We start from the raw sequence: 23,744 nt of genomic DNA on the forward strand, positions 1-23,744 counted from the left end.
CAGACAGTTTCCTTAGCTTTTACGCACATGCTCAATATCCAGTATTAAGCCAAGCTACGTCATTGTCTAGCAAAAGCAGCATAATTTGTGGGCTTTGTTTGTTCCGTTTGGTTCACGTTTTCCCAACTTTGAATGCCCCGTATCTTCCTCAGTGCCTGCGAATGCCATAAAAAAGACTGACTTAGGTGCAAGACAACAAAATCGTATCTTGATTTCCTCTGGTTCTTTCCAAGCAAGAAGTCTCCCACGACCATACAGTTCTCGTCGGACGATTTATTTTAATATCCGTGTCAGGAAGCCTGTTCCTTCTTTCTTGCAACGAGCAATTTCACAGCTTGGTTGTGCTTTAGAAAGAGAACAGCTTTTTCGTGAGTGACTCGTCTGAGATTAATTCCGTTGACCTACAAAATAACGAAAATAACGCAAAATTGGCATGTCATGAGCTTGGTGAACCAGAAAATAAAATGAGAAAATTAATTTATAATACTGCATTTGCTTTTGTGCGGGTACAATTTTCTAACCAACCACGTCAGAGACATGTTTTTGCTTTTTTCCAGAACGTATTTCTTTCCGTTTTGCATTCTTAAACTTTAATAACAGTTGTTTAGAAAAATCTCGCGGCAATTTTTGTGCCAATCGGGAGCCAATCTAAAGTCACTGGTGCCTTTAGCCGCACAAGATTTCTCGCATTTGACGTCACCTACATGTATCTGCTGCAAGATCTGATTGGTTCAATACATAGTCTGTTGTGATTGGTCATTGTAAGTAACTATCGGCCAGGTGAAAACAGCTCTAACCAATCAGCGCAAAGCTTGTGACTTGGTTCATGCAGTGGTTCGTTCACATTTCCCACGCTTAACTATCACTTCCTGTTTTCCCGCCAATGGTACTGTTGCACGCGTTCGGTGTGCTCGGCGCTGTATGACACTTCGCACGAACCTGTGTGCTGTTGACATTCTTATCTATTTCGTTCGTTTGAAAGGTTGCACGTTAAACTGAGACAACAGCCGACTTTCCTCCACGCCAACACTGAGTTCCCCGCGAAATGACGTTTAAGGAACGCGTGCACAAATTCCATACTGATGACGGTTCACTACCCAGATCTGGGTAGTGCTTCTGATTGGTTGCAGAAAGTTTCCAATTAGAAGCACTAACAGACTTCATTTCGCGAGGAAACCAGCTGTGGCATCGCGAAATGTCGGCTGTTTTTTCCAGCTAAATCTTGAAAGACTCAGTTCTCTGTTTCCACTATCACGCCATCAAAAATAAAAACCGAAACCATTCTTTAGACGATAAATATGCAAAGAATCATGTCTGTGCGATATTTCATATACGACAGATACTTGGGAAAGTATTTTACCAAAACTTATAAAGCTTTGTACGGAGACTCCATATTTGGTGTCCCATTGAAGGGCACAAATTTGGCGACTAGAAACCAACAAAAACATCTGTCTTTCAGTTTTTCTAGAGCTTGGGAGAACTCATAAAGATTATACTAATCTTTATTCTGAAGATAAAAAAAGGAAAATTTGAGAAAATCGGTCACATTTTTAGCCTCCACGAGGGCCTTCTCTGCCGCAGAGTCACGCAAAAGATTGGAAATTCAAGCGTCCTCTATCGCAAAACGAAAAATTGTATAAAGTAGATTGTTTAGCTGTTGTAATACCTCATGAAACTAAACAGTCAGAAGAATCGATAATTTCTTAGTTTGAATTTTGGTGACGTCATGTGAAAACCGAGAATACTTTAATTGCGTTTCTTGCGAATAACAAAACGCCGGATTTCATATATATGAATTCTAGAGGCTCGTTTTCAATGGTGACTGTGTCGGAGTCATAAGAACGGATATGACCTAGTGAAAATAGAACACTGCAGTCATTAGCACAGTCATAAGCTCGACGGGAATCAGCACGTTTTAATTTTCTACTGATCCCGCGGCTGGTAGTACTGAAGCGGAAGAACAAGCCAATTACACGCAAATCTCTTTGTCGTGCACTGTTCCGAACTGTTGCTGGTAAAGTTCTTCCGCATCTGCTTACGACTCTGGTAGTCTGGTAAGGGCTCGGAGGAAAGGGGGGGGGGGGGTACTCCTGGAAATTCTTGGGTGGGGGGGGGGGGGGTATGCCGCCCAGTTCTCAAAATCCCGGCCCTATTTCCGAACAATCTACTTCTAATTCGCTTAGTTTGCTTTCTTTCTTACATATTTGGAATTCAAACGATACACGCGTTCATACATTCCCGTAGTTCAGGAAGTTCCCTCGAGAATCGTACCCGATTCCAGACCAAAATGGACAAAGTCTATACCTGTTTTCAGACCAAAAAGGCCCAAAAACCCTACCCTTTGGGGCGGCACATACCTATATGGCTTATCTAAGGGAGTACCCCTCCCCCCCGGGGGCCAGGGTCTGGAAGGGGGAGTCCTGATCCCGCACTCCCGCTTCCTTCGTCGTCGCCATCCCGAAAAATGTTTTCTTTCCCAACCTCACATCGGTGCCCAAATTTTGGCGAATCCCGCTTCCCCCGGTAGCTGACAAATCCTGCATCTCGTTAACGTTTCTCGAATCTCGCGATGTATTTCGGTCCAATCCCGCATCCCGGAAACACTCATCCAAACCCAGTCTGGTGTTCACGTGGATTGTAAGCGACAGAGTAGTAAAAGGAATCGGCACTCTTATTTTTATAATAGATCATAACGATCTAGGCCTCTGATTATGACTCTTGACACCATCGCTATTGAAAAAGAGCCTTTAACAACATTGGTCACAAAGAATGTAAGGACAAAAGTATTCCTCTACTTCGAGAATTCTGTCCCCAGGGACAAGCCCAAACGCTGCGGGACCATCCGATTGAACTTTTGTCACGTAAATACTCTGTTTAGAGGAAAAAAAACAACAAAGTGATAAACAAAAGTGTTGTGGTAAAGTTGAAATCAATCCTCGGAGACCCAGGGGCAGACAGTTGGGTTGGGGAAAATGCGGGACGAAATTTTTCTAGCATAAGCAGGAGAGTCCTTAGGGATATTCTCGTCACGCTTTTTTCCTAAGCCAACTGACTGTCCCTGGGTCTCCGAGGAGGAGGAGTTGAACCCAAGAATGAACAGACTTAGCGATGACATAGACTGTTCACAGTCCCCTATTTTTCCGTGTGATCGTCGAGATCGAGCGCGTCTTACCGTTAATGGCGGCCATCTTGATTTTCAGATGTACCGAGGGGGCGGGCGTCGGGAATTATAGCTCTAGGGAGAGGGGGGCTATTTTTCTCGCCTCCTCCCAAACCGTCCCCCCGCCCCCCTAAGTAGATTTGACTCTCTTCCCCAGGTTAGACTCGGTACAACTGGAATCAAGATGGCCGCCATAAGGTAAGACGCGCTCGATCTACACGATCTCACGGAAAAATAGGGGACTGTGAACAGTCTAGGGAAGATAGGACCATCAACTGACCCATTCAGTTGGTTAGTGCATGGCCTTCGGTGCGAGAAGTCCCGAGTTCGATTCCTGGTGACATTACATCCTTGTTTCAACTTCTCTCCTCTCTGTGTAGCTTTAACTAGCTTTAAATACCCTTACAACGGAGCATTGGTGAGAGAGGGGGGTAAAATAAGCGCAACGTCAACTTCAAGTTTATCAGACTGAGTTGAATTACTGTCACCAGTTATCGACGTAAAATATGCGTAAATGCTTTAACTTTACCTTTTTTTAACAGTTTTTACCAAATACTGAGATACATATCATCAGACTTAAACGTACGCAAAGTAAACTTTTAGCCAAACAAAAACGTAATACAGCAGGATTCTTACTAACTTAATACACTGACTAATATAAAGATTTAGCCAGAGCTAAAAGCGAAGCTCCCGTTTATACATTTTAAATTTACTTCAGACATGGACTTAAAACCATTGCAAAGAAATCCTCAGATCTATACTTAACTTTTGGGGAGAACCATAAACTTGAGCCTGTGATCAATTAAACTAAGCTAAGAGCTAGTGATTTCGATGAGTTGGCACATGAGCCCGCAATACGGATCATGTGATTCTGGTCAGCGGATACCCTATTTTGACAGATGTCAATTTACCATAATATGGATGTCTTCAACGTTGTCCATCCGTTCCGCCTTTCTTATTTTCTTTGCTATTTACACCTTCGTTTCTTGTCCCGAGCAGTTATGTTTGTTTCAGTTTAGTGGCGGTTTCCATTGTTTGAATTTTGACAAATTTCGTGACCCAGCCACCAAATTGAGGGAAACATAAAAAATAATCGCGCAAAACATTAAAAGAAGAAATTTGTAACACAGCCAACACAAAAGTAGGCACGGATGGAAAAATTTGAAGAAGATTAAAACAGATTGAAATTGTGGGTTTTGGAAAACTTGTTAGCCTAACAGTTTTTCAAAGTTCATTTTTGTGGTTTGTAACGCTTGATACAATACTTGGGAAGTAAATTTGTTGGACAAGTAGCTATGATTTTATCGTTAACAAGAATTTTTTTCGTAAACGTTAAGTTTCATAGCGTATAAGGAAGCGTAATTGGAATTTTAGTAACAAAATGAGCCAGTTTCAACTACAAAAACAAGTAAAAAGGTGCCCTCTCTTGAAAATATTACGGAGACATTTTTACCTTGTTATCGTTGGGATGAAAAGGATTGGACGAAGAACCAACTCCACCAGCGATGCTGAATCCAAGATTTGGATTTTTGTAAACTTCTACTTGAATCTAAAATAAACATTAAACAAATACAAGCTAAAAAAGTTAAACACAAAACAGTCGCATCGGACTATCAGGCTGGCATGGCAGTAAAACGCTTAGTCGGGGTGGGGTGGGGAGCTATTGATCTTTTGTTTCGTTCTCTGTTTTATGCTTTGGTTACGAAGAGAAAAAAGAACAGAATACGAAACAAGAGAACAGTCGACCTTGACCCCACCCCTAGTCAGTGTTTTACTGCAACCATTTAAGCTGTCACATGAGCTTGCCACTTTTTACGATCAGAATTGAAATTTGATTGGAATTCGTGCAACAGGTTGTGACCTAAAGGAAGTCACTTCACAAACCATTTCTCTACAACAAAAGACACAAGACATGACCGCGGTGGACGCTTACCATCTCGAGGAGATTTTGTTTATACGATGGTGACCGTTCGTTTCGCCTACGCGTCGCTTCGCTAACGTCACGTTCGCTAACGTCTTAAGTCGTATCACTTACGAAACGAAACGAGCGCAACACATGCATACACCTCGTGCGTTTAGCTATTGGTCAGGCGAAAGAAGTTTGGGAACTGAACTGACACGCTAGCGAAACGACTTAACACGTTGGCGAACAGGACGTTTCTGAGACAATTTCTCACCAGCTCTACGGATGGGTCATTATCCACCGGTTCTTCATCATCTTGCGACGACTGCACGGATTGTTCGGAATTGCGAGAATCTGTTGAGTTGCTTCTTCTGCGAGTTGCCGTGGCAACCTGTTGCGGTCTGTGATTGTCTCCAACAACAACCTGTGTTCCATCAACTGTTGCCACCTCTCTTCGCTCCATCGCTCTCTCGCGCTGAAGCTGTCGCACCCTGTTCTCGAACCTTTGTGCATCTTCCTGCGAAATATCAAGTCTTTGTGCAACACTTACTATAGGCCTGACGCGTGCGATTGGTTGAGTGTAGGCGTTTTGTGGAGCTTTCGGTTCCGGCACTATTGACCGAACCGGAACTTCACTCAACACTTCCGGTTGTGCTGAGTACTGCGGAGGAGGCGATCGATGAGTCCCATGAGTTCCGTTTGTTATAGTTCCAGTATTAGCAGACCAAACATGATGGACAACATTTCCAAGACCAAGCGTCCTATCACTCTGACTTGTAGCCTCGTAATAAGAGGGTGGCCTTAATGGTCCTTGGACAAAACTAGGTTCTTCCTCGTTAAAAGAGTGCACATCATTTATATGCCCTGACTCTGGGGTGCCTGTGGAGTGACTCCACAGTCTACCCACTCTGGAACGACCATGATGGGACGATAAAGAGCTTGGCATTTCTTCACGGAAGGAATGCAGTGATTCCGCTGATGGTCCACTATCGACCTCTGAGGGTGGTGCAGGAGGTACTCTGTTCTCTCGTGGGGTGTAGGGAGGGGGTGGCTGATAAACAGGAGGTCTGCGGGGGTTTGGCTCCTCTGGAACAGGAGTTTGTCCCTGAAACCAAAGTGAACAACGATTAAGATCTAATTTCTCATCAAACTCCTAACGCGTGACTCGTTACGAAGTTAATGAGAAGAGTGTGAATGATCATCTAAGAAATTATTTTCCTTAGAATTATTTTTCTGCCTTCCATCTACTTAGCTCGGTGGTTCAATCGTAAGCAGTTTTCCGCGGCAAAATATTGGAAATTGAGTAATTTCAATTACGAAAAGTGGACTTCTGTTTACGGAAAACAATAATATGCTCTTGAGAATTGATCATACCAGATGCCCAAATGGCTTCCGTGTCAAACGAGATGTTTTGGTCAGCTCGATCAATAATGTCATTTAAATCTCTTAATTGCTCTCTTTTGTGGTCTCCAGCTTTTGTCTCCAGCTACTCTCTAATTAGTAATAACGGAGCTCTCGCACGCGAAGCGCGCGCAGCGGAGCACCATGGGTAAAGAAATGTGGTAAACTACCCATCCGAGGAAATTTGGTAATCACGTGACCGTACACCGACCGCCCGACCGCCCGACCGTCCGCACCACAGGCATACCAATGTATGTATGTATGTATGTAAATCTTTATTTAAACACGGGAAATCATCAGTTAAGCTTAAGTTAAAAACTAAAACTAATTACAACTGCTTTACATGATTGCCGTGTGGGAATCCGATATATCAGCTACCTTCTTGATATTTCGCTTAAAATGCTCAACGGATGCAGCGTTTTTTAAGTTTTTGGGCAAGTTATTCCATAACATGGCCCTGCTGTAAGAGAAGCTTCGTTTCAAATAATTGGTGCTTGGTTTGGACAGGGTCAGCCTTCCCTCAGAGTTTCTTAAGTTGTAAGTAGAGTGACGCTGAGAGAAAAGACTTTGTAGATATTCTGGAGCAAGGTCATTCATGGTTTTATACATCATTAAGGCTTTTTGTTTCTTTCGTCGAAGAGATAGCCTCTCCCAGCTGAGGGTGGAGAGAAGGTGGTTTGAGCTCGCATCAAAGGGTGATTTAGTAATAACTCTGGCTGCACGATTCTGTAATTTTTGGAGCTTATCACTCAAGTAACCACTCAAACAGTCCCAGACGGGGCTGCAGTAATCAAAATGAGGCATAATTAAAGCGTTATAAATTTGAATTGCAGTTTCTTTGGATATAAAGGGCCGCACACGTTTTAGGGCGCCTATAGCTGAAGAGACTTTCTTGCAAATCTCTTCAACGTGTTTACCCCAAGAGAGTTGAGCATCTATGGTAAGACCCAAGGATTTGGTATGATCGACTCTCTTGATAATTTGGTCATCAATTCTGATTTCTACATCGTCACATTGGGCAGATAGTCTTTGTCTTGATCCAATAATCATTAGCTCTGTTTTAGCAACATTTAGACTGAGCTTGTTAGCTTTCAGCCAACAGCTAAGGTTATTTAATTCAGGGGTTAGAGCTAGCTTAAGCTCTGTTAACGTCTTAGCAGATAACGTAAGGTTGGTGTCATCGGCAAACATTCTTGGTACGGCGCCCCGCAGGGAGTTGGGAAGATCATTAATGTAAATTAAAAATAGCAAAGGACCCAATATGCTACCCTGCGGCACGCCGCAACTGAGGGTACGAGCAGATGATAGTTTGCCACTGACATTACATCTTTGGGTTCGGCCACTTAAGTACGACGAGAACGATTTCATAGCTGCCTGATCGACACCCAAGTATGACATCTTACGCAAGATGATCTCATGATCAATGGTGTCGAATGCCTTAGTAAGGTCAATAAAGACAACGCCATTTAGAAGGCCATTGTCGATGTTTACTGACCAAGCATTTGTTGCCTCAAGCAAAGCCGTGAGCGTACTATGTAGAGAACGGAACCCTGATTGGCAACCTAGTAGCAATTTATTATCATCTAGATAATGGAAAAGTTGATTATAAACAATTCTTTCAAAAACTTTCGAAATTATAGGGATTACAGATATTGGCCTGTAGTTGTTAGGGTCCGATTTAATGCCCTTTTTAAAAAGTGGAGTCACTTTGGCTGTTTTCCAATCGTTTGGATATATCCCAGTGAGAATAGACTTTGAGAATATTGAGGTAAGAGAGGGTGCGACGATATTAGCAGCCATTTTCAACAATTTACTCGGAATCATATCAAGACCGGTGGCTTTCTTTTCATCAATTTTCGACAAAACGTTAGAAACAATATCAACACTCGGAATTTGCAGAGAAAACGAATGATCAGTGGGCTTTAAATAAGACTCAGGATTAACATCGACAACAGGTATATCTTGTGCTAATACTTGCGCAACGTTTAGTTTATGTAAAATAATTCAATCAACAGGTATGGCAACCAAAATGCAACTCAAGGTTTTATTTGGAAAGAAATCGCATGGCCGCCCGGACGTTTAGAAAGAAAAAACAACAGCAAAGTCGTGTCTTTTTCGACGTTATTTGAGAGAAAGAGCTAGAGTGAGTGATTGAAAACAAAAGAGACGAATTTTGTAGGAAGAAAAACATGAAAATTCAAAGCGGCTGTGAAGCAATGAGAAATGCTAGCGGCCAGCAAGGTGAAAATGAGCGCCAGTGAAAAATAAAAGCGAAGAACACAGGAGACAAAATATTGGGTAAGCACATACGACAATTCCTCCATAAAAATAATGTGTAACTAGGAAGTCTGGCGTTTTAGTCCTACAAAACAGCGTTGTAGTTGTGCAAAACAACGCAAAAAAAGACAAAAAGCGTGCTGCACGTGCAAATTTGTTTTTTTTGTTTTGCTAATTAGAAAAATAAGTGTGCTGCACGTGCAATTTGTTTTTTGCTAATTAGATCTATTGATCTTGATGCCATTTTCATTGCCCTCTCCGTGTAGCATTACAAGATTTAATTTTTTTTTTGTTTACAAGTATTATTTAAACCAGAGCTTCGCTTTTAGCCCTGGCTAAATCTATATATTAAGCATTCTCTCCCTGATTCAGATACCTTTTGGCCAGCTCAGTTCGCTTTAACGACTGTTTAACCTTACGATTTTTTTTTCTTGCACTCTTCAACGCAACAGTTGCGGTAAGGAAGGACTACCGGCGAGTTCAGTATGATTTTTATGCGATTCTGGAGTATTATTCGTTGCAATATCTCAAAAATCGGCGCCAAGCTTAAGCACCAATTACTGTCCTTGCTATTAAAGTGATAATTATAATAAAATGTTAATAACATGCCCTGTTCTAGAACCAGTAACGCTGTCATGTACAACTTAAGAAAGTGTATCTTGTGAGAAGGTATGGGCTTGTTCGCCAGTTTAGGAAAGGGAGGAAGACTGGGCCGAGGTAACTTTCGCAAAGACTTCTGGGATTGTCACTCGGGACAGTGAAAAAAATTGGCCAATAGCTGACCGGCGCGTTCCCAGTAACCATCCCAGAAACAATTGCGGTACGCAATTCGGTTCCAGTTCTCTTCTCGTTTCTAAAGTTGCGAATGAATTATTTACCCCAATAAGTCGGTCTCCAGGAAAGCTCCTCACATTGGCAGCAACTGGCGCTCTAATAACACGCTGCGGTTCACCTGCTCCATTTTCCATATCACCCGACTGGGTAATACCGTTTGATATCACCCGACGGTTACCGTTTATCGCCTGAACGTTCACCACTGGTTGAGCTCCTACGCTATAATCAGAGCTTTGCCTTTGGACTTCAGGAGTCTGAAAAATAAAAATATAGTTCACCCTCCATGTGCGACCACCTCCCACAAGCGACCACTTATCCAAACAGGGTTTGTACAGATTTTTGAATCCAAAATTCAAGGCTTTTTCCAGACTTTTTTCCAAAACAATAATTTCTTTTTTTCCAGACTGGAGGTTATCAAGTAGGTGAACAATACAGTAAAAAAAAGCAGGAACAAAACTTTTCTCTCGAGGCCGCTGCAAACGTACGGGCGAGATTGAGAAGATTTGACCAAAACGAAAAAAAAAATACACTTATGAAGCTCTTAGCCATTTTTTTACCATTTATCCAGACTTCATCTCTATTTTCCAGGCTTTTTCCCAGGTCTGGAAAATACCTGGCCAAATTTCAAGACTTTTTCAAGAATTCAAGACTATGTACGAGCCCTGTCCAAAGCACCAAACATTTCCAAGACAAATGCTTACAGCTGGAACCTCTCGTAAACGACCACCTCCTGTAAGCGACCGCTACCAGTTTCTGGGGCTGACGGTTTTATAATTTTCTATTGTTTTTAAGCTTTTGTAAGCGCCCACTTGATGTATTGTCTGATCTCTATGCTCGCTGTATGTACTGCGCTAGTCAGAGTGTATGAAGTATACGAAATACTAGCGGTAAAACTGCTCGGTAGAACAGGAACTTCACATCAGTGAAGGTAAAACTCAAGATCAGCTATAATCCTAGCTTGAATTTCAGGCGATTACTTCGAGTCGCTTTTACTCCCTCAGTACAAGGGGACTCGTAATAGTCTGAAATTCAGGGTACTATAAACCCCGAACATACCTACTTCAAAGACCTACATTTAAGCATAACAAAGTGTGTTGTCTGCTAACTACCGTACGGTAAGGAAAGCACACAGGCACACCAACCTGTTCCTCATACCAGGGAACTTCAACTGTACGCACCTCTTGGGGTCTTAATAGCTGCGGTTCATCTCTGTGTTCCACTGAATGCACCACAACTGCCACTGGCTGCCGATTGCTCTCCTGTTGACTCTGTCTTCTATTTGATTCTGGAAGCTTTGTAAAGGTAGATTTATTCCTTAACAAACTTATTACAGCTGTACCTAGTTCACAAGCACTCTATTTTTCTCAATTTTTCCCCATGATTACTCCCTAGAAAGATAAGCGTTTTTAATCGCTCTCTATTTTTAGCCTGAATTTCAGACGATTACTTCGAGTTGCTTTTATTCCCTCAGTAACTCAGTTACTAAGGGAGTAAAAAACTACGACTCGAAGTAATTGTCTGAAATTCAGGCTACTCTATTTTATCATTAATAGCAAAGGAAACTTAGAGAGTGAAGAAGCCCGTTCACAGAGTGATCGTTGAGTGCGCGTATAAAAATTAAAACCGCGGGGATTCATTGATCACAAAAGCAAGGGGGTGGGAGTGGGGAAAAGGGAAAATAAACAAACACGAGTACACAGCCCAAGGAGGTGGATGTGGGGAGAGTGCTTGATCCATATACCACAGGGTTCCTTAACGATTCGCTTTGGTAAATGTAGCCAGTTCTCTCATAGACTTTGTGGCAGGTGTTACAGTCGAGCCAGATCAAGCGAACCGCGAAACATTCTACTAATGAATCTTTCATTTGCAAGTTGAATCCGAATGTAGTTTTTAGATTCATCCCTGCATTGGTAATGAGTAGTGAATTCACACGCAAAGGTTAGGTAGTTCTGAAATTTCTGCCTGCTCAATCTTCTTGAATTTGATATAGATGTCTTCAAGGTAATTTCTTCATTCCGACGACTTTTCAATCTGACCGCATGCTGAGAGTTTGCAGCCAAACAATTCACTGCTCATTACGCATGCAGGAATGCAGATTTGAATTTAAAGCCCGTTGCGGGAACGACTAACAGATTCTTCCTTCATATAATCAATTCATGAATGGAACCTATGGGGGTACGCTTGACCTGGCTTGACTTCGAGGAGGGGAAAAAGGGAACGCCTGAAAGGACGCTATTGTTTTCACCAAACCGCCCCCTTCTCGCGCGGCCCTAGCGTTCTCCAACGCAGCCGTTTTTGTCTCGTCATGCAACACCCCTCCCCAATAGACCAGTCTAAGTGATTACTATAAGTATTAGTTTAAACCTTGTGCTGGGTGTTGATAAGTCATTCTCACCGAGTGCAGGTTTCTGTACAAGTAATGGTATTTAAACTGGTGCCGATCTTGCTGGTGACACTGGTGCTGAGATGGTGGTAAGACAGGTTTTGTTACCTCTATATCCTGTTGATTCTGCTGCTGCTGATGCTGCTGTCGCCTGCTCGCGAGATATTGGGCTGCGCGATCTTTTACATCTTTTGGGTAAGGAGACTGGTACCTAGCTAACCGCGACTACAAGAGAATTTGCATGCCATCTGTTAGCTTACATAAGCCTCTGAATGCATCCAAGTCTCATTACTGAAAGGCCAAATGCAGCCATAAAAGCTTAGCCGAGTATTTGACTATTAAGGGCTGTTTAGGAATTACCGCTTCCTTAACTTCATCTTACTGATATAGATTCCCAAACCTACGTTTTTGGAGGGTACGTCTTGGCATGGGAATTTGGCTTCCCCCTACTACCGTCCTGTTAACCATTTTTGTATTTTTGTTCGATTGTATTTGTTAGTATTAGTTCATTTGTATCAGTTATGTATGGTTACGAACTGTGATTAAAGATTAAAGATTAATCATTATAATAATCCCCTCCCCCTCTCCCTCTCTCATTGGAAAGTGCGCGCAGTTGGCGAAAAATTTTTTAGCAACATGATAAGCCCTAGTTTTTTCTTGAGTAGGTGGAGCATGATCGTCCGGGTGCAGTGAGCGAAGTCCTAAATAGAACTGTTGTTGACATTGACTATTCAGGACTACGTTCATCCGAACGATCATGCTTCACCTACTTATGAATTGACTAATGGGTTCAAACCTTTCACACTAGTTTTTTCCTAGCGACGCGTTTTTTATAAACGTTATGAATTATTTTCTGCGTGAACTAGGTGAAAAGGTGTCATGTTTGCGTTTTACAATCCCTGGCAGCTTATTCATGATCAAAAGACTGTGTGACACGGTCTGCAGCAAGACTGCTTTCCTCAATTGTGATTGGTCGAAATTGCTCCCGTGAATCTTTGCAAACTGCTGTCCAACCTTCCGTGGTGTGACACAAGATTAATAATGACAAGAACATTTTTTGACATAAATGTCTCTTACTAAATAGTCATCTTCATCAATGTTGAAGACGATTGAAGATCTTTGCCTAATTTGTTCTTCCAGCAGAGACGCCGGGACACTGCCAGAATCTTCACTGTTTAACTGATCGGAAGATGACACTAGAAAGAAAAAAAATTGAAAGGATTAAAAGAAACCGAGTAGGTCAAAGAAATGCAGCGAGAATCCACAAAATATTAAAAAATATCCTGAGACTATGCTCCTCGGTGGAGAAAATAGGTAAATAACAGGGCTAACAGCGCAAAAAAAAATCGACGAGTGAAGCAAGCTGACCGGTGAACTGGGGAGTAGGAAAGCGGCCCTTCCTCTCCTTAGTCCCCCGCTCGGATTACCTCTTAAACGAAGAAACTGTACCTTCATCAGTAAGAGGTTGCTGTGGAAACATGAAGCAGGTTAACACATGTGACTGAGTTCGATGATCGAAGTCAGACTGCAGCGGGACCATGGGCTTGGACTAAAATTAAACAAAGAAAGATGAGTAGTGTAATTGAAACTAGAGGATGTCTAAGACGGCCAGAAATGACGGTCTGCATTACCTGATTTTCAGAAAGCCATAGCGCTTTTAAATTAGTCAGCTTTCGAAAGGTATACGGTAGACATTCCAATCTGTTGATTTCAAGAAATTAACAAAATAGATGAGCAAGTAGAAGTAGCAGCCTGGAGATTTTCAAGGAAATTTCCTTTCGTACCCTGATATTACGGACTTTTGTTTCTATAGACTTTAAAACCCCAAGGGGACTACTCAACAAAGTTTTATAAGGAGAGGCTTTTCCCAGAGGCCCACCTCATAACCTTTTATATACCATTATTGGCAGAAAAGGGAACTACTTTTGTGTAACTTCTACTGACAAATGGTACACCTTTCAACTAGTTTACAGGGCTTTTACTGACATTTCAAGTTGCTGGGTAAATACAACAAGTAGGCGGAGAATCCAACAGCAAGTTTTCTTTTGGTTCTATTTTTCTTCATTTTCCTATGAAAGTAGCTGGGGGCCATGTTCTTAGTAGCCGGCGCAGATCCCCGGCCCCCGCCTCTGAATTTAGAATGTTGCGTCCCTCTAAACTAATGTAAATGCCCCGTCTTTTAAATATGAATAAATTACCGAGCCAGAAAGTTTCCTTCTTTTTCATGGCCATAAAATGCATCTTTGTAGCCTTTTGAGGTCCATTTACAGACCGCAAAGACAGATTTTTAATAATATCTATCCTTTAACATTATTTAACTTGTAAAACCCCTACCCTTTCATATACCGAAAGCCTGAAAAGGTATCCCTCCACTCCCCCTTGGGCAGAGCTTCCCCATAGAGGCCCCCACAGGCTTTGTACCCTTTTTGAACAAAAAAATTCAGGCACTTTTCAAGGACTTTTCAAGGACTTTCAAGGACACATTTCCCATTTTTTCAAGGACTCCGTTCAGTGCAAAAAATAGCCTTGAGTCTATGTCCTTTTGGTTCTTCCACAACGTGAGTAATTTTATCCCAAGGTCTTTCTGTGTGTGCTCCTTTTTCTTTGGAGTTCTACTTAAACTATTATGTTAGCATTGAAATTCAAGGCTTTCAAGGACTTTCAAGGTGCTTGCGAACCCTGCCCAGACAGGGAGTATACCACCCCCCCAACCCTCAAGAGGACTATAACTCACGGTCAAGAGGGTGTTTAAAAAAAGCAGATTGATTGTACCAGAAAGTGGAAAATAAATCTTCATAAACTGAAACACTGACCTGTTACATGCTAGGTTAATAACCTGCAGGTTTGGCATGCGACCAATATCATCAGGAATTCTTACAATTCTGTTGTCCCGTAATGACAGTATTGTCATGGATGTACAGCTTCCTAACTACCAGATAAAACAAAATCTTTCAAGATTTATATTGCCATTGCCACATGCAAATATGTTTAACTACAACCCCAGACAAAATAGTTGGAACACTTGGTCGATTTTCCCATCCTCTCCCTTCACAAAGTTGAAAAATAATACCCTACAACTGGGGCCGGACGAAATCTTGCTTTCCCTGAACAGGGTGCATGCGAAATAGATAATGTGAGGTAGCGTTCAGTAAATGCCTGGGGTATGTTAACGTTATTTTAAAATGAGGAAGACCTGGATAACTTTGCCGTGACTTTGTACAACTGTTTCTCTAAAGGCATGCCTAAATCAGGCCAGAGGATATGAAAAAAAAAGACGTTTTCAAAATTTGATGCAAAAGTAGCCTGCAAACAGGTGCCTAAATGGAGTGGGACAAAAAAGAAAATTGGCAAGTGAAACAAACCAAGTGTAGCCTCCACTTAGGAGCCTGTTGGCAGGCTAATGCAAGCATTACATGGCATTCATTTAGTAAATAAGAGTAAGGCGCCATTTTAATACACACCTCTAACGGAATACCTTCCAGAAAGTTTTCATCAGCATACAATATCTGGAGTTTTCTTAAAAAACCAATGGATGCTGGTAAACTCTGAAAAGATCAAAACCTTCAATTGCACACAACAGTCAGAGGTATTTTAAATTGGAATGATCTCTGAGTTATGTGAGTTTATCTACTGTTTGTCCTTGAATAATAGCTGTCCCTTGATTTACTGCCTCCCTCGAATAATCACCCCCCTTTGACAGAAGTATTTAAAATAATCGCCACCCCCCCCCCCCCCCCCCCCACCCGCTTCCCACAACTATAGGTAACTTGCCATCGATACCCATAGCAGTAAATCTGGATGAGGCTGAAGAGGAGCCTGATCCAGCAAACTGATCGGCGATGATGCCAAGGATATTAACAATGAAAATTAATCAAGGAACCAAATTTGAAACACTTAAAAAGCCCATGCTCAGTTTCTTTGATGCAATTATTTTTTGATTTAATTAATGGGAAAATAGAACAAAATATTTAGGGCATGACTTCCAGTGAACAATATATGAAATGATGGCCCCCCACAAATAATGGCCTTCCCTTGGGGGCAAGTATTCGAGGAAATAAGGTATCTTAAAGAATCAAACAAGGGACATGAGCATCAATAACAATATTACAATGGTTAACAACATGAGTCTGCAAACTGAACTTTTTCATTTACCTACACAAAATTTCAAACAGTGGTACAACCCAACCTAACCAAACTTGTTTTGTCACATTTTAATGTGGTAATAGTTATTTTCAGTGGAATTTTTCTTTGCTTTTGATTTGATTTTGGACACTCATTATACCCAAAGGATTCAACAGCATAGAAAATACTTCACTTTTTACCTCAAGTTCATTGTGAATGACAACAAGCTCTTCAAGATTGGACAATCTATGAATTAAAATACACATATTTAGCAAATATGTTTAAACAAACTTCCAGCAGACTTGGAAGTAATGAAAAGAAACTATTAATAGTACCTTCCTATGCTATCTGGAAGTTCCACAAGATGGTTTTCATCTACTTTGAGTGTCTGTAAGTTTCCTAATGCACCTGCAAAACACAAAACATTGTGGTTAAGAGTTAATTGGGGATTTTGATTGTATAGAGCTTCTTTCTAAAAGCTACAAATTCTGGGAGCAGATTGCACATTCAGCATTCTACTAGTCTATTTTCAGCCAGGATCAGCTAAGCTCCCTCCTTCTGCATTCACGTTTTTGACTATCAACTCATAAAAAGTATAGGGAAAGAAAGCAGGAAAAATTGTAACACTAAGACTGCAATCGGCAACAATACTGTTTAGACATTGATAGTCAAATAGGGTAACTTCAGAGAAGAAAACAATCCACACCCCTCCCCCCTCGACCTTCCATTCAAAGTTAGGGTGTTTTTTGTTTTCTACAAGTAGCTCAAACAGCAGAACAACATTGCACGGAGGGGATGGGGGGACTTTTGAAGTTGGTAAAACGTTGGAAAGGCCTTTTAGGGCAAAGTGTCTCAACTAATTTTGTCGCCAATTGTAGTCTCCTTTTGCTACTTGGCAGATTGAAAAAAATCTAAATTACAAATTAACAAATTACACACACCAATGTTGTTCGGTAGTTCAAGCAACAGGTTGTTGGACAAGTAAATGTCTGTAAGAGACTGAAGGCATTCTACTTCAGGAGGAAGCCGCTCCAGTCGATTTTGAGACACATCAAGGTATAAAAGCTGTCTCAAAAGTCCTATTTCCTGGACAAAAAAAAAGAATGAAAACAGAAGAAAGAAACCATTAGAGTTTCACTGGAACCAAAATGTCAAGAAGTGCCAATCTGCAAATGGGTAATGTGTTTAAGAGTCAGGGGCAGATTTAAGGGTATGTGATAAGGGGAGTCCAAACTTTTGGGTGTGTCTTGATGTCGCAGAAACTGTTGTTGGTTCTCTATTGTTTCATGGCATCAGGGTAGTGTTCATTGTCATTTCAATCTTTTGTACTAGTCATTTGGTGGTTGAACCTGTCCACAACACACCAAGAAATTACCAAACTTTTTTCAAAGGTTGAGGGTGTTTTCCCTAGGTAACAATTCCAAACTTCCCCTCTTTCATGTATTTTACAAACTGCTAAACCCTATAAGCAGGACAGGCAAATTTGGATACCTTCATACTTAAATGACACATTTCATAGTTAAGAAGTGAATTGCCGCACAAAGTGGCCTGCTTTCGTTCACATGATACCTTTAAAGTTGGTGCTAGAAATATCCTGATGTGATCTAAAATAGAACTTCTTCAGCATCAATTTAGCAGAACATTCAGTTCACATGTTGCCATTCTTTAGGATTTTACAAAATTAACTGATTTAATTTAATTTAATTAAAACTACAGTACGGTTGTTTTCAACTTTGATGTTTGCTGGTTTTTATAACCAGTCTCCTTTGACTATTAACTATGCCTGCAACAATGAGTTACAAAACAAGTTCATTGGGACAGATTTTAAAATTAAAAAAAAGTTTCTGCTGTAAACTTAACATACCGGTGGAAGTTCTCTAACTCCATTGCTATCCATCCAGAGTTCCTTAAGGTTAACCAAATACCCCACAACTGTTGGCTAAAACAAAGTAGAATGAAAGTCACCTTCAATGTGCCTTTGACAGGTTAACAATAATTAAAATTACATAAAATAGTTATGGTTTGATGATTAGTGTCTGGTGAAATAAATTTATTGTGTTATGTAGGAAGACATGAAGAAAGATATTTTCAACTTATCAAGATTTTGTGATTTAAAGATGGGAAGATACAAAGAGGGGCTGTAGATACTGGTCACACTCAGATGGCATAGAGCCACTGTTATGTACATGTTATTATACTACCACTTACTAGTTCAAGAAATTCATTATTCCCAATATCAAGTCTTTCTAGGCTTGTAACATGAGAAAGGGACCTTTAAAAAAGAATCAAAATTAACCTCATTCAGCAAAGTATAAAGAAACCTTCAAAAGAAGGAATCTAGAGTGTGTGACTACGAGCAACTTGGAGCATATCAGGATGTCACTCATGAGTTAAAAGAAATGCAATGAATTACAATAAAGTTCAGATATAATGCCCACTCTTATTGGTTGGAAAAGTTTCCTTCATGAGAGTATAAAACATGCCACTCTGGTTCACTTTAAAAATAAAGTTTGCTTTATAAAAAGTTGAAAAGCAATGTGTTGGGAATTTAACCGGTTGTTCATCAAGAATTAAATAAAGAAGCCTCTGTCATCTGTGCTTTGCTCTGTTGTAAAGCACTAAGGAAGCAGCTGGAGCACTCAACAAGTGGTGAGAAACTCTTTACTGTGTCTTGTGTTTCCCCCTACACTTCGTTGGTTCTCAGTTGTGTTCTTTGTGCTCTGTTGTAAGTGCTTACAACAGAACAGAGCACAATCAAAGCTTCTTCATTTATTTTGTTAACTAATAATCATACCCCATGGGTGGTAAATTTCCAGACACTCGCCTTTCTACACAAATCTACTTTTCTACACCACCCTGCAACTACAGAGAGGCGCATTACTGGAAAAACACCCTTCAGTTTTGCATGGCACTACAAATGCAGTTAACTGAGTTTAACATATTACTTACTCTGGTAAACTTCTTAAGTGATTATCTCTCACTTCAAGAACTTTCAGTTTTGTTAATCTGACAAAAAAGAGATTAGATCTTATATTTAATACTCACAGTGATGATATGAACGCTACGCTGGATAAAATGAGCTAACTGGAGAACATTTTCTTGGGGCATGTTCGATTGCCGTATTTTGAGGACTAATAATAAATGAAATAAACTGTAGAAATCACTTGGAAGGGCATTCAATGGATATCCATACAGATTTTCAGATTCAGATTTTTTGGTTTATTTGCACTATAATTTTAAGAGTTTACTACAAAATAAAATTACAATACATTATAAAAGTAAAATAAAACAACATTACAGTAAATTACCTAAATCATCAAAGGTAAAAAGCGTACCGTGACCAAAAGAGCTTAGACTTTCGAGTTGGTCACTGTCATGCGTAACTAACTGGCACACTCAGTGTAGTGTATAATGGAGACAGGAAAATTAAAAGTGCATAAAGTCATACTTACAATTTTATATAAAAGAAACAATAGAAATGATAATTGATAGTGAGGGCAGAGAAATCAAATTCGTGTATCTAAAAATAATCTTGCAAAATAAATACAGCCGTCTCTCCTCATTCCTCGCTACTGTGGACTATGTCAGCCATGAATCAGAGCTCCTGACCAGATTCCATTCTGGACAGATTTTACATAATGAGCGTGAAATTTCTAGTGCTGAGGTGCAGACACCTCTCCCATGAAATGTCCCTGCTGGCAAGAAGTGAGGAAACAGCTGTATTGGCAGGCAATCTGGAAATTTGTTATACGTATAATATTTCAATGAACATGTATGTTAAGAGTTTAACCCTTTGATGACTGCTTTGGTTGTTTTCATTCCATATGGAACAATGCATAACTTCCCTCCTGGACCCATTTTGCTTTCAGTTTAAGTTAATAAATTGGCAAGCAACAACGTCAGCAAAGATAGTTCTTTCAAGCAATATCTTGTTTTTTTAGCCATTCTTATGATAATTAGCCGAAAACTAGTCCAAAGAAGAGGAATTGGTGAAAAATGAGGTTTTCTCGCTACTTGCCGGCGGTCACCAAAGGGTTAAAGATCCAAGAAGAGATTTGTACCAAAACTTTTGAGATCTCGTATTGCGGAATACTATCAATCAAACGCACCCTTAGTTACCAGTATTTACCATCACTACTTAAAGAAAGTAACAGTTGTCAGAACAAACCATTCCAGATTGTTGTTTACTAAGCAGGCAAATATTCGTCAAAAAATTAATCTCACCTTCCAAAATTTGATGGTAAACAATCTAAAAAAGCATCATTCAAGTACAAGTGGGTCAAATTCAACAACTGAGTAAAGCTATCTGGAATTCTAAAAACAAAAAAATATTATATACCATTTATCAAATTGAAAAAAAAATCAAATTTTATTCTTACTAATCCCCCACTTCAATTGATTTGAACTATCACACGGCCTAATATTTTATATGACACAGTCTGGCCTGGGTGATGTTCTCTGGGTTGCAATTTTTGGTTGAGAAATAATATGGTGATCGATTTGCGGCTGTTGGGATCCCTGTGAATACATCCCATGGGGACAATATCGAGAAAGGCAGCCATTTTCTCTGTTATGCAAATTCACCCCAATCTCAAAGTATATGTTGTAGTTAATTTTTTATCTCAGGTAATTTTTGTTTTTCTTTTGTTTTTGGGTATGGTAATGTATGCTAATGAAGTTGAAACAAAAGAAAAGCAAAAATTACCTGAGATAAGAAACTAACTACAACATGTATATTGTAGTTTAATTCTATCCTTGGTTTAAATTTTATTTTCTTTGGTTTCAAACTCATTATCATACATTACCATGACCCAAAACAAAGGAAAATAAAATTTAAACCAAGGATAAAATTGAACCACAACATACATATTCACATCTCTACCAAACACGTACATCCACATATCAATGAAATTATGGGTCACTCAATTTCTCTTTGATAAACTGATAATTAGCTTAAAAACCTAAGGAAAAGGCATTTTGTTTATATCTGATAGGAATTAAATTTGATTGCATCAATGCAGAAAAAAAGTATTTTTAATGTCCTTGTGGTCTAGAAAACAAATCATTTTGATGCTTATTAATTGGATTATGTCCAGATTTCTTTGTCAAAACGTTACAAGTTGATTAGCTTTCAAAGTGCCATGGAAGGCTACAGTATCAAATTTCAAAACTTATCTTGGGAGAATCTGATACGTCTATCTGACAAACGGTTGATTAACAACAGTTTTCATAAAATGTTCAGTCTGATAAGGTAAATTGAAACGAAAACAAAGACGACAACAGAACAAACATTGACACTATAAAGGAGAGCTTTGTATAAGCTTAAAATCGCCATACTTACTTGCCAATTGGGTTTACGCTAGCATCGAACTGTTCCAAACATTTGCAGCTTTTCACACTTTCCGGCAAATCGATTATACCTACAAGAATTAAATCGGCTTCAGGTTTTGTAAAGCACAAAGTCGGGTGAATTGTAAATATCTGGTTGATAATCATGCGTTAGCTTTGCGGTTGTTGAAAGTTTTCGCTTTGTGAAAGAAAAGTCAAAACAAACGAATCTCTTAACTCACCATTCTTGCTGATGTCCACCTCTCTCAAGTTGACTAAGTTAGAAACAGCTGATGGCAGAATTGTTAACTCGTTGTCACTCAACCCGAGAATATGTAAACTTTGCAACCCAAACAACGCCTGAGGCGAAAAAAAATGAAAACATTCAGAGCTTTAAAATTACAGATGCACGTTGTGAGAGCTAAATTTGCTTTCTAATAGCAACCGGTTACAGAAATAAACTTTTGATTGGTAAAAAGAACTTACTCTCGGTAATTCCCGAATTTGATTAGCATCTAGGTAAATCTCCTCCAAGTTTGGCTGAGCTTTGAAGATGTCTGTAGGCACTGAAGTTAAATTGCAGTGCTGCAAATCTAAAACAGCCATTTCACCATCACCCTCACATTCCACAGAGAAACAGCTTTTCAGTCCAGTCCATCGCCGCATCATATATCCTTATAACATGGCAGAGGCGTCTAGAGTTCCAATTTTCCCAGCATGGATGCGCATTTAACTTCCGTTTGGTATTCTGAAGTCATTTTGCTGATTGTTGACGAAATCCAAAGAGGAAAACTTTCAGCTTTCCGCTGGTAATTCACTCAGTACAGCAAAGCAAACAATCGTGAAAAGTTGTTCATGAAACGTACTTCTGTAACAAGAAACGTTCGCAATTACTTAAGTAAACACAGAAGCAATGACATGACAGTTGCTATCTCTCCTAAAAAACACTTTTCAAATCAACAGTAATTTTGTCACGGTGCAATTTTTGTTGTCAAAATAAATTACTTCAATGTAGAAGCGATGCACCAGTACAGTTACTAGTAGAACGAAGCCGACTTTTACACTCCTTCTGATTGGACAAAGTACAATGCGATTGTCTGTACAACCAATCATAATATTTACATTCTAAAAGAGTGTGGGGGGCTCTTTTCTCTGTAACGGGAAAAAAAATAGCGAATAACTGTTAAAATGTGATAATTGTTTAATTTTGTTAATGGCTCATCAAAACCCATGAACGATATCGTACGGAATTACTGGTGTCCGCGGGAAAAAATGAGAGTTAGGAAATTTTCTCCTTTGTCCTTCTTGCTTTTGTCCGCTACCCCCCTTAATTTTTGCGGTCTACTTGGTACGTAGCAATATGCAAGATGCAAGGATTTTTATTAAACTATAAAATAATCCCTTTCCTTGAAGTTCGATTCAAATGCTTTTATTTTCAGTCACGTGGACTGTTCAGAACCTGGGTATCCTGTGTCCAAAAAAAGTTTAAAACGTGACTGGCGTGTATCCTGTCATATCGCTCTCATACCACGACCTACGACCCCGTAGCTGAGTTCCGGCTGGAGAAAAGCCAGATACACAGGGAAAAATCCCCAAAGCTATCTTTTTGCATGAGAGAGTCTAATTAAATGGGTTAGGAGACTAGACGTTTTAATCATGACAAGGGCGAGGGCCCAGGGGCCCCACTCACATATTTCAATGACTGGGGGGTCTGACAGAGGTTCATATTTTAAACCCAAAAAAATCCCAACTTCAGAATTTGTCTACCCGAAATTAAAAAATCCCTACTTTTTTAGCATACCCCAAAAAAAACCCTCAGTGTTTTTGCATCAGCAAATTTTATTATTTATCTTCTGGAAAGCTAGAACATGCCAACTTCAACTTTGGTTTTGGTAAAAAACAAAACCGTGAAAACTATAAATTGCGCTTATGTTGTTGTTGATTTGAGCTGATGAAAAATACAATACCCCAAAAAATCCCTGTGTTGTTTTCGCGACCCAAAAAAATCCCGGCGTCTTTCATAGACCCCAAAAAATCCCTTTTGGCCAAAATGTCAGACCCAAAAAAATCCTTCGGACGCCTCCGTCATTAAAATATGTGAGTGGGGCCCCTGGGGGCGAGGGGAAGGGAGGAGACAGTTTTTTTTTGCCGAAGTTAATCAGTAGCCTGTGTACAGACGTCCCCCCTCCCTCAGATTTTTTTGAGGGAGGGGGGACGTCTGTACACAGGCTATAAATCAGGGGCCCTTTCGGCGAAATAAAGGATCATAAAGATGCATTTTAATTTTGCTTCAAATAAAAAAAAACCCTTAGAAAGGAATTCGAAGAACTTTCTAT

At 40.1% G+C, this 23,744-nt stretch overlaps 1 protein-coding gene across 3 annotated transcripts in view; it reads right to left on the minus strand.

Annotated features, from left to right (window-relative positions):
* Positions 1-22,434, minus strand: part of LOC140953973 (uncharacterized) — a 22,929-nt gene extending 495 nt beyond the window's left edge. Inside the window, exons 1-22 of one of the 3 annotated variants that reach the window (XM_073403357.1) lie at positions 21,895-22,434; positions 21,651-21,768; positions 21,422-21,500; positions 20,305-20,394; positions 19,030-19,086; positions 18,289-18,352; positions 17,945-18,019; positions 17,022-17,166; positions 16,416-16,488; positions 16,281-16,326; positions 15,420-15,503; positions 14,772-14,887; positions 13,590-13,659; positions 13,408-13,507; positions 13,036-13,154; positions 11,971-12,183; positions 10,754-10,867; positions 9,620-9,829; positions 5,338-6,168; positions 4,614-4,709; positions 2,796-2,870; positions 1-401 (exon numbers count right to left, since the gene is read on the minus strand). The exon at positions 1-401 is cut by the window's left edge and continues 495 nt beyond it. In XM_073403357.1, coding sequence (XP_073259458.1) covers positions 291-401; positions 2,796-2,870; positions 4,614-4,709; positions 5,338-6,168; positions 9,620-9,829; positions 10,754-10,867; positions 11,971-12,183; positions 13,036-13,154; positions 13,408-13,507; positions 13,590-13,659; positions 14,772-14,887; positions 15,420-15,503; positions 16,281-16,326; positions 16,416-16,488; positions 17,022-17,166; positions 17,945-18,019; positions 18,289-18,352; positions 19,030-19,086; positions 20,305-20,394; positions 21,422-21,500; positions 21,651-21,768; positions 21,895-22,077 — 3,069 coding nt within the window. In that variant the 5' untranslated portion in view covers positions 22,078-22,434 and the 3' untranslated portion in view covers positions 1-290. Of the gene's footprint in view, positions 402-2,795; positions 2,871-4,613; positions 4,710-5,337; positions 6,169-9,619; positions 9,830-10,717; positions 10,868-11,970; positions 12,184-13,035; positions 13,155-13,407; positions 13,508-13,589; positions 13,660-14,771; positions 14,888-15,419; positions 15,504-16,280; positions 16,327-16,415; positions 16,489-17,021; positions 17,167-17,944; positions 18,020-18,288; positions 18,353-19,029; positions 19,087-20,304; positions 20,395-21,421; positions 21,501-21,650; positions 21,769-21,894 lie in introns of all 3 variants that reach the window. The other 2 variants (XM_073403356.1, XM_073403358.1) reach the window with 2 other exon arrangements.
* Positions 22,435-23,744: the final 1,310 nt, after the last annotated feature.

Source organism: Porites lutea, chromosome 12 (genome assembly GCF_958299795.1).
Source record: "Porites lutea chromosome 12, jaPorLute2.1, whole genome shotgun sequence".
Lineage (NCBI taxonomy): Eukaryota > Metazoa > Cnidaria > Anthozoa > Scleractinia > Poritidae > Porites > Porites lutea.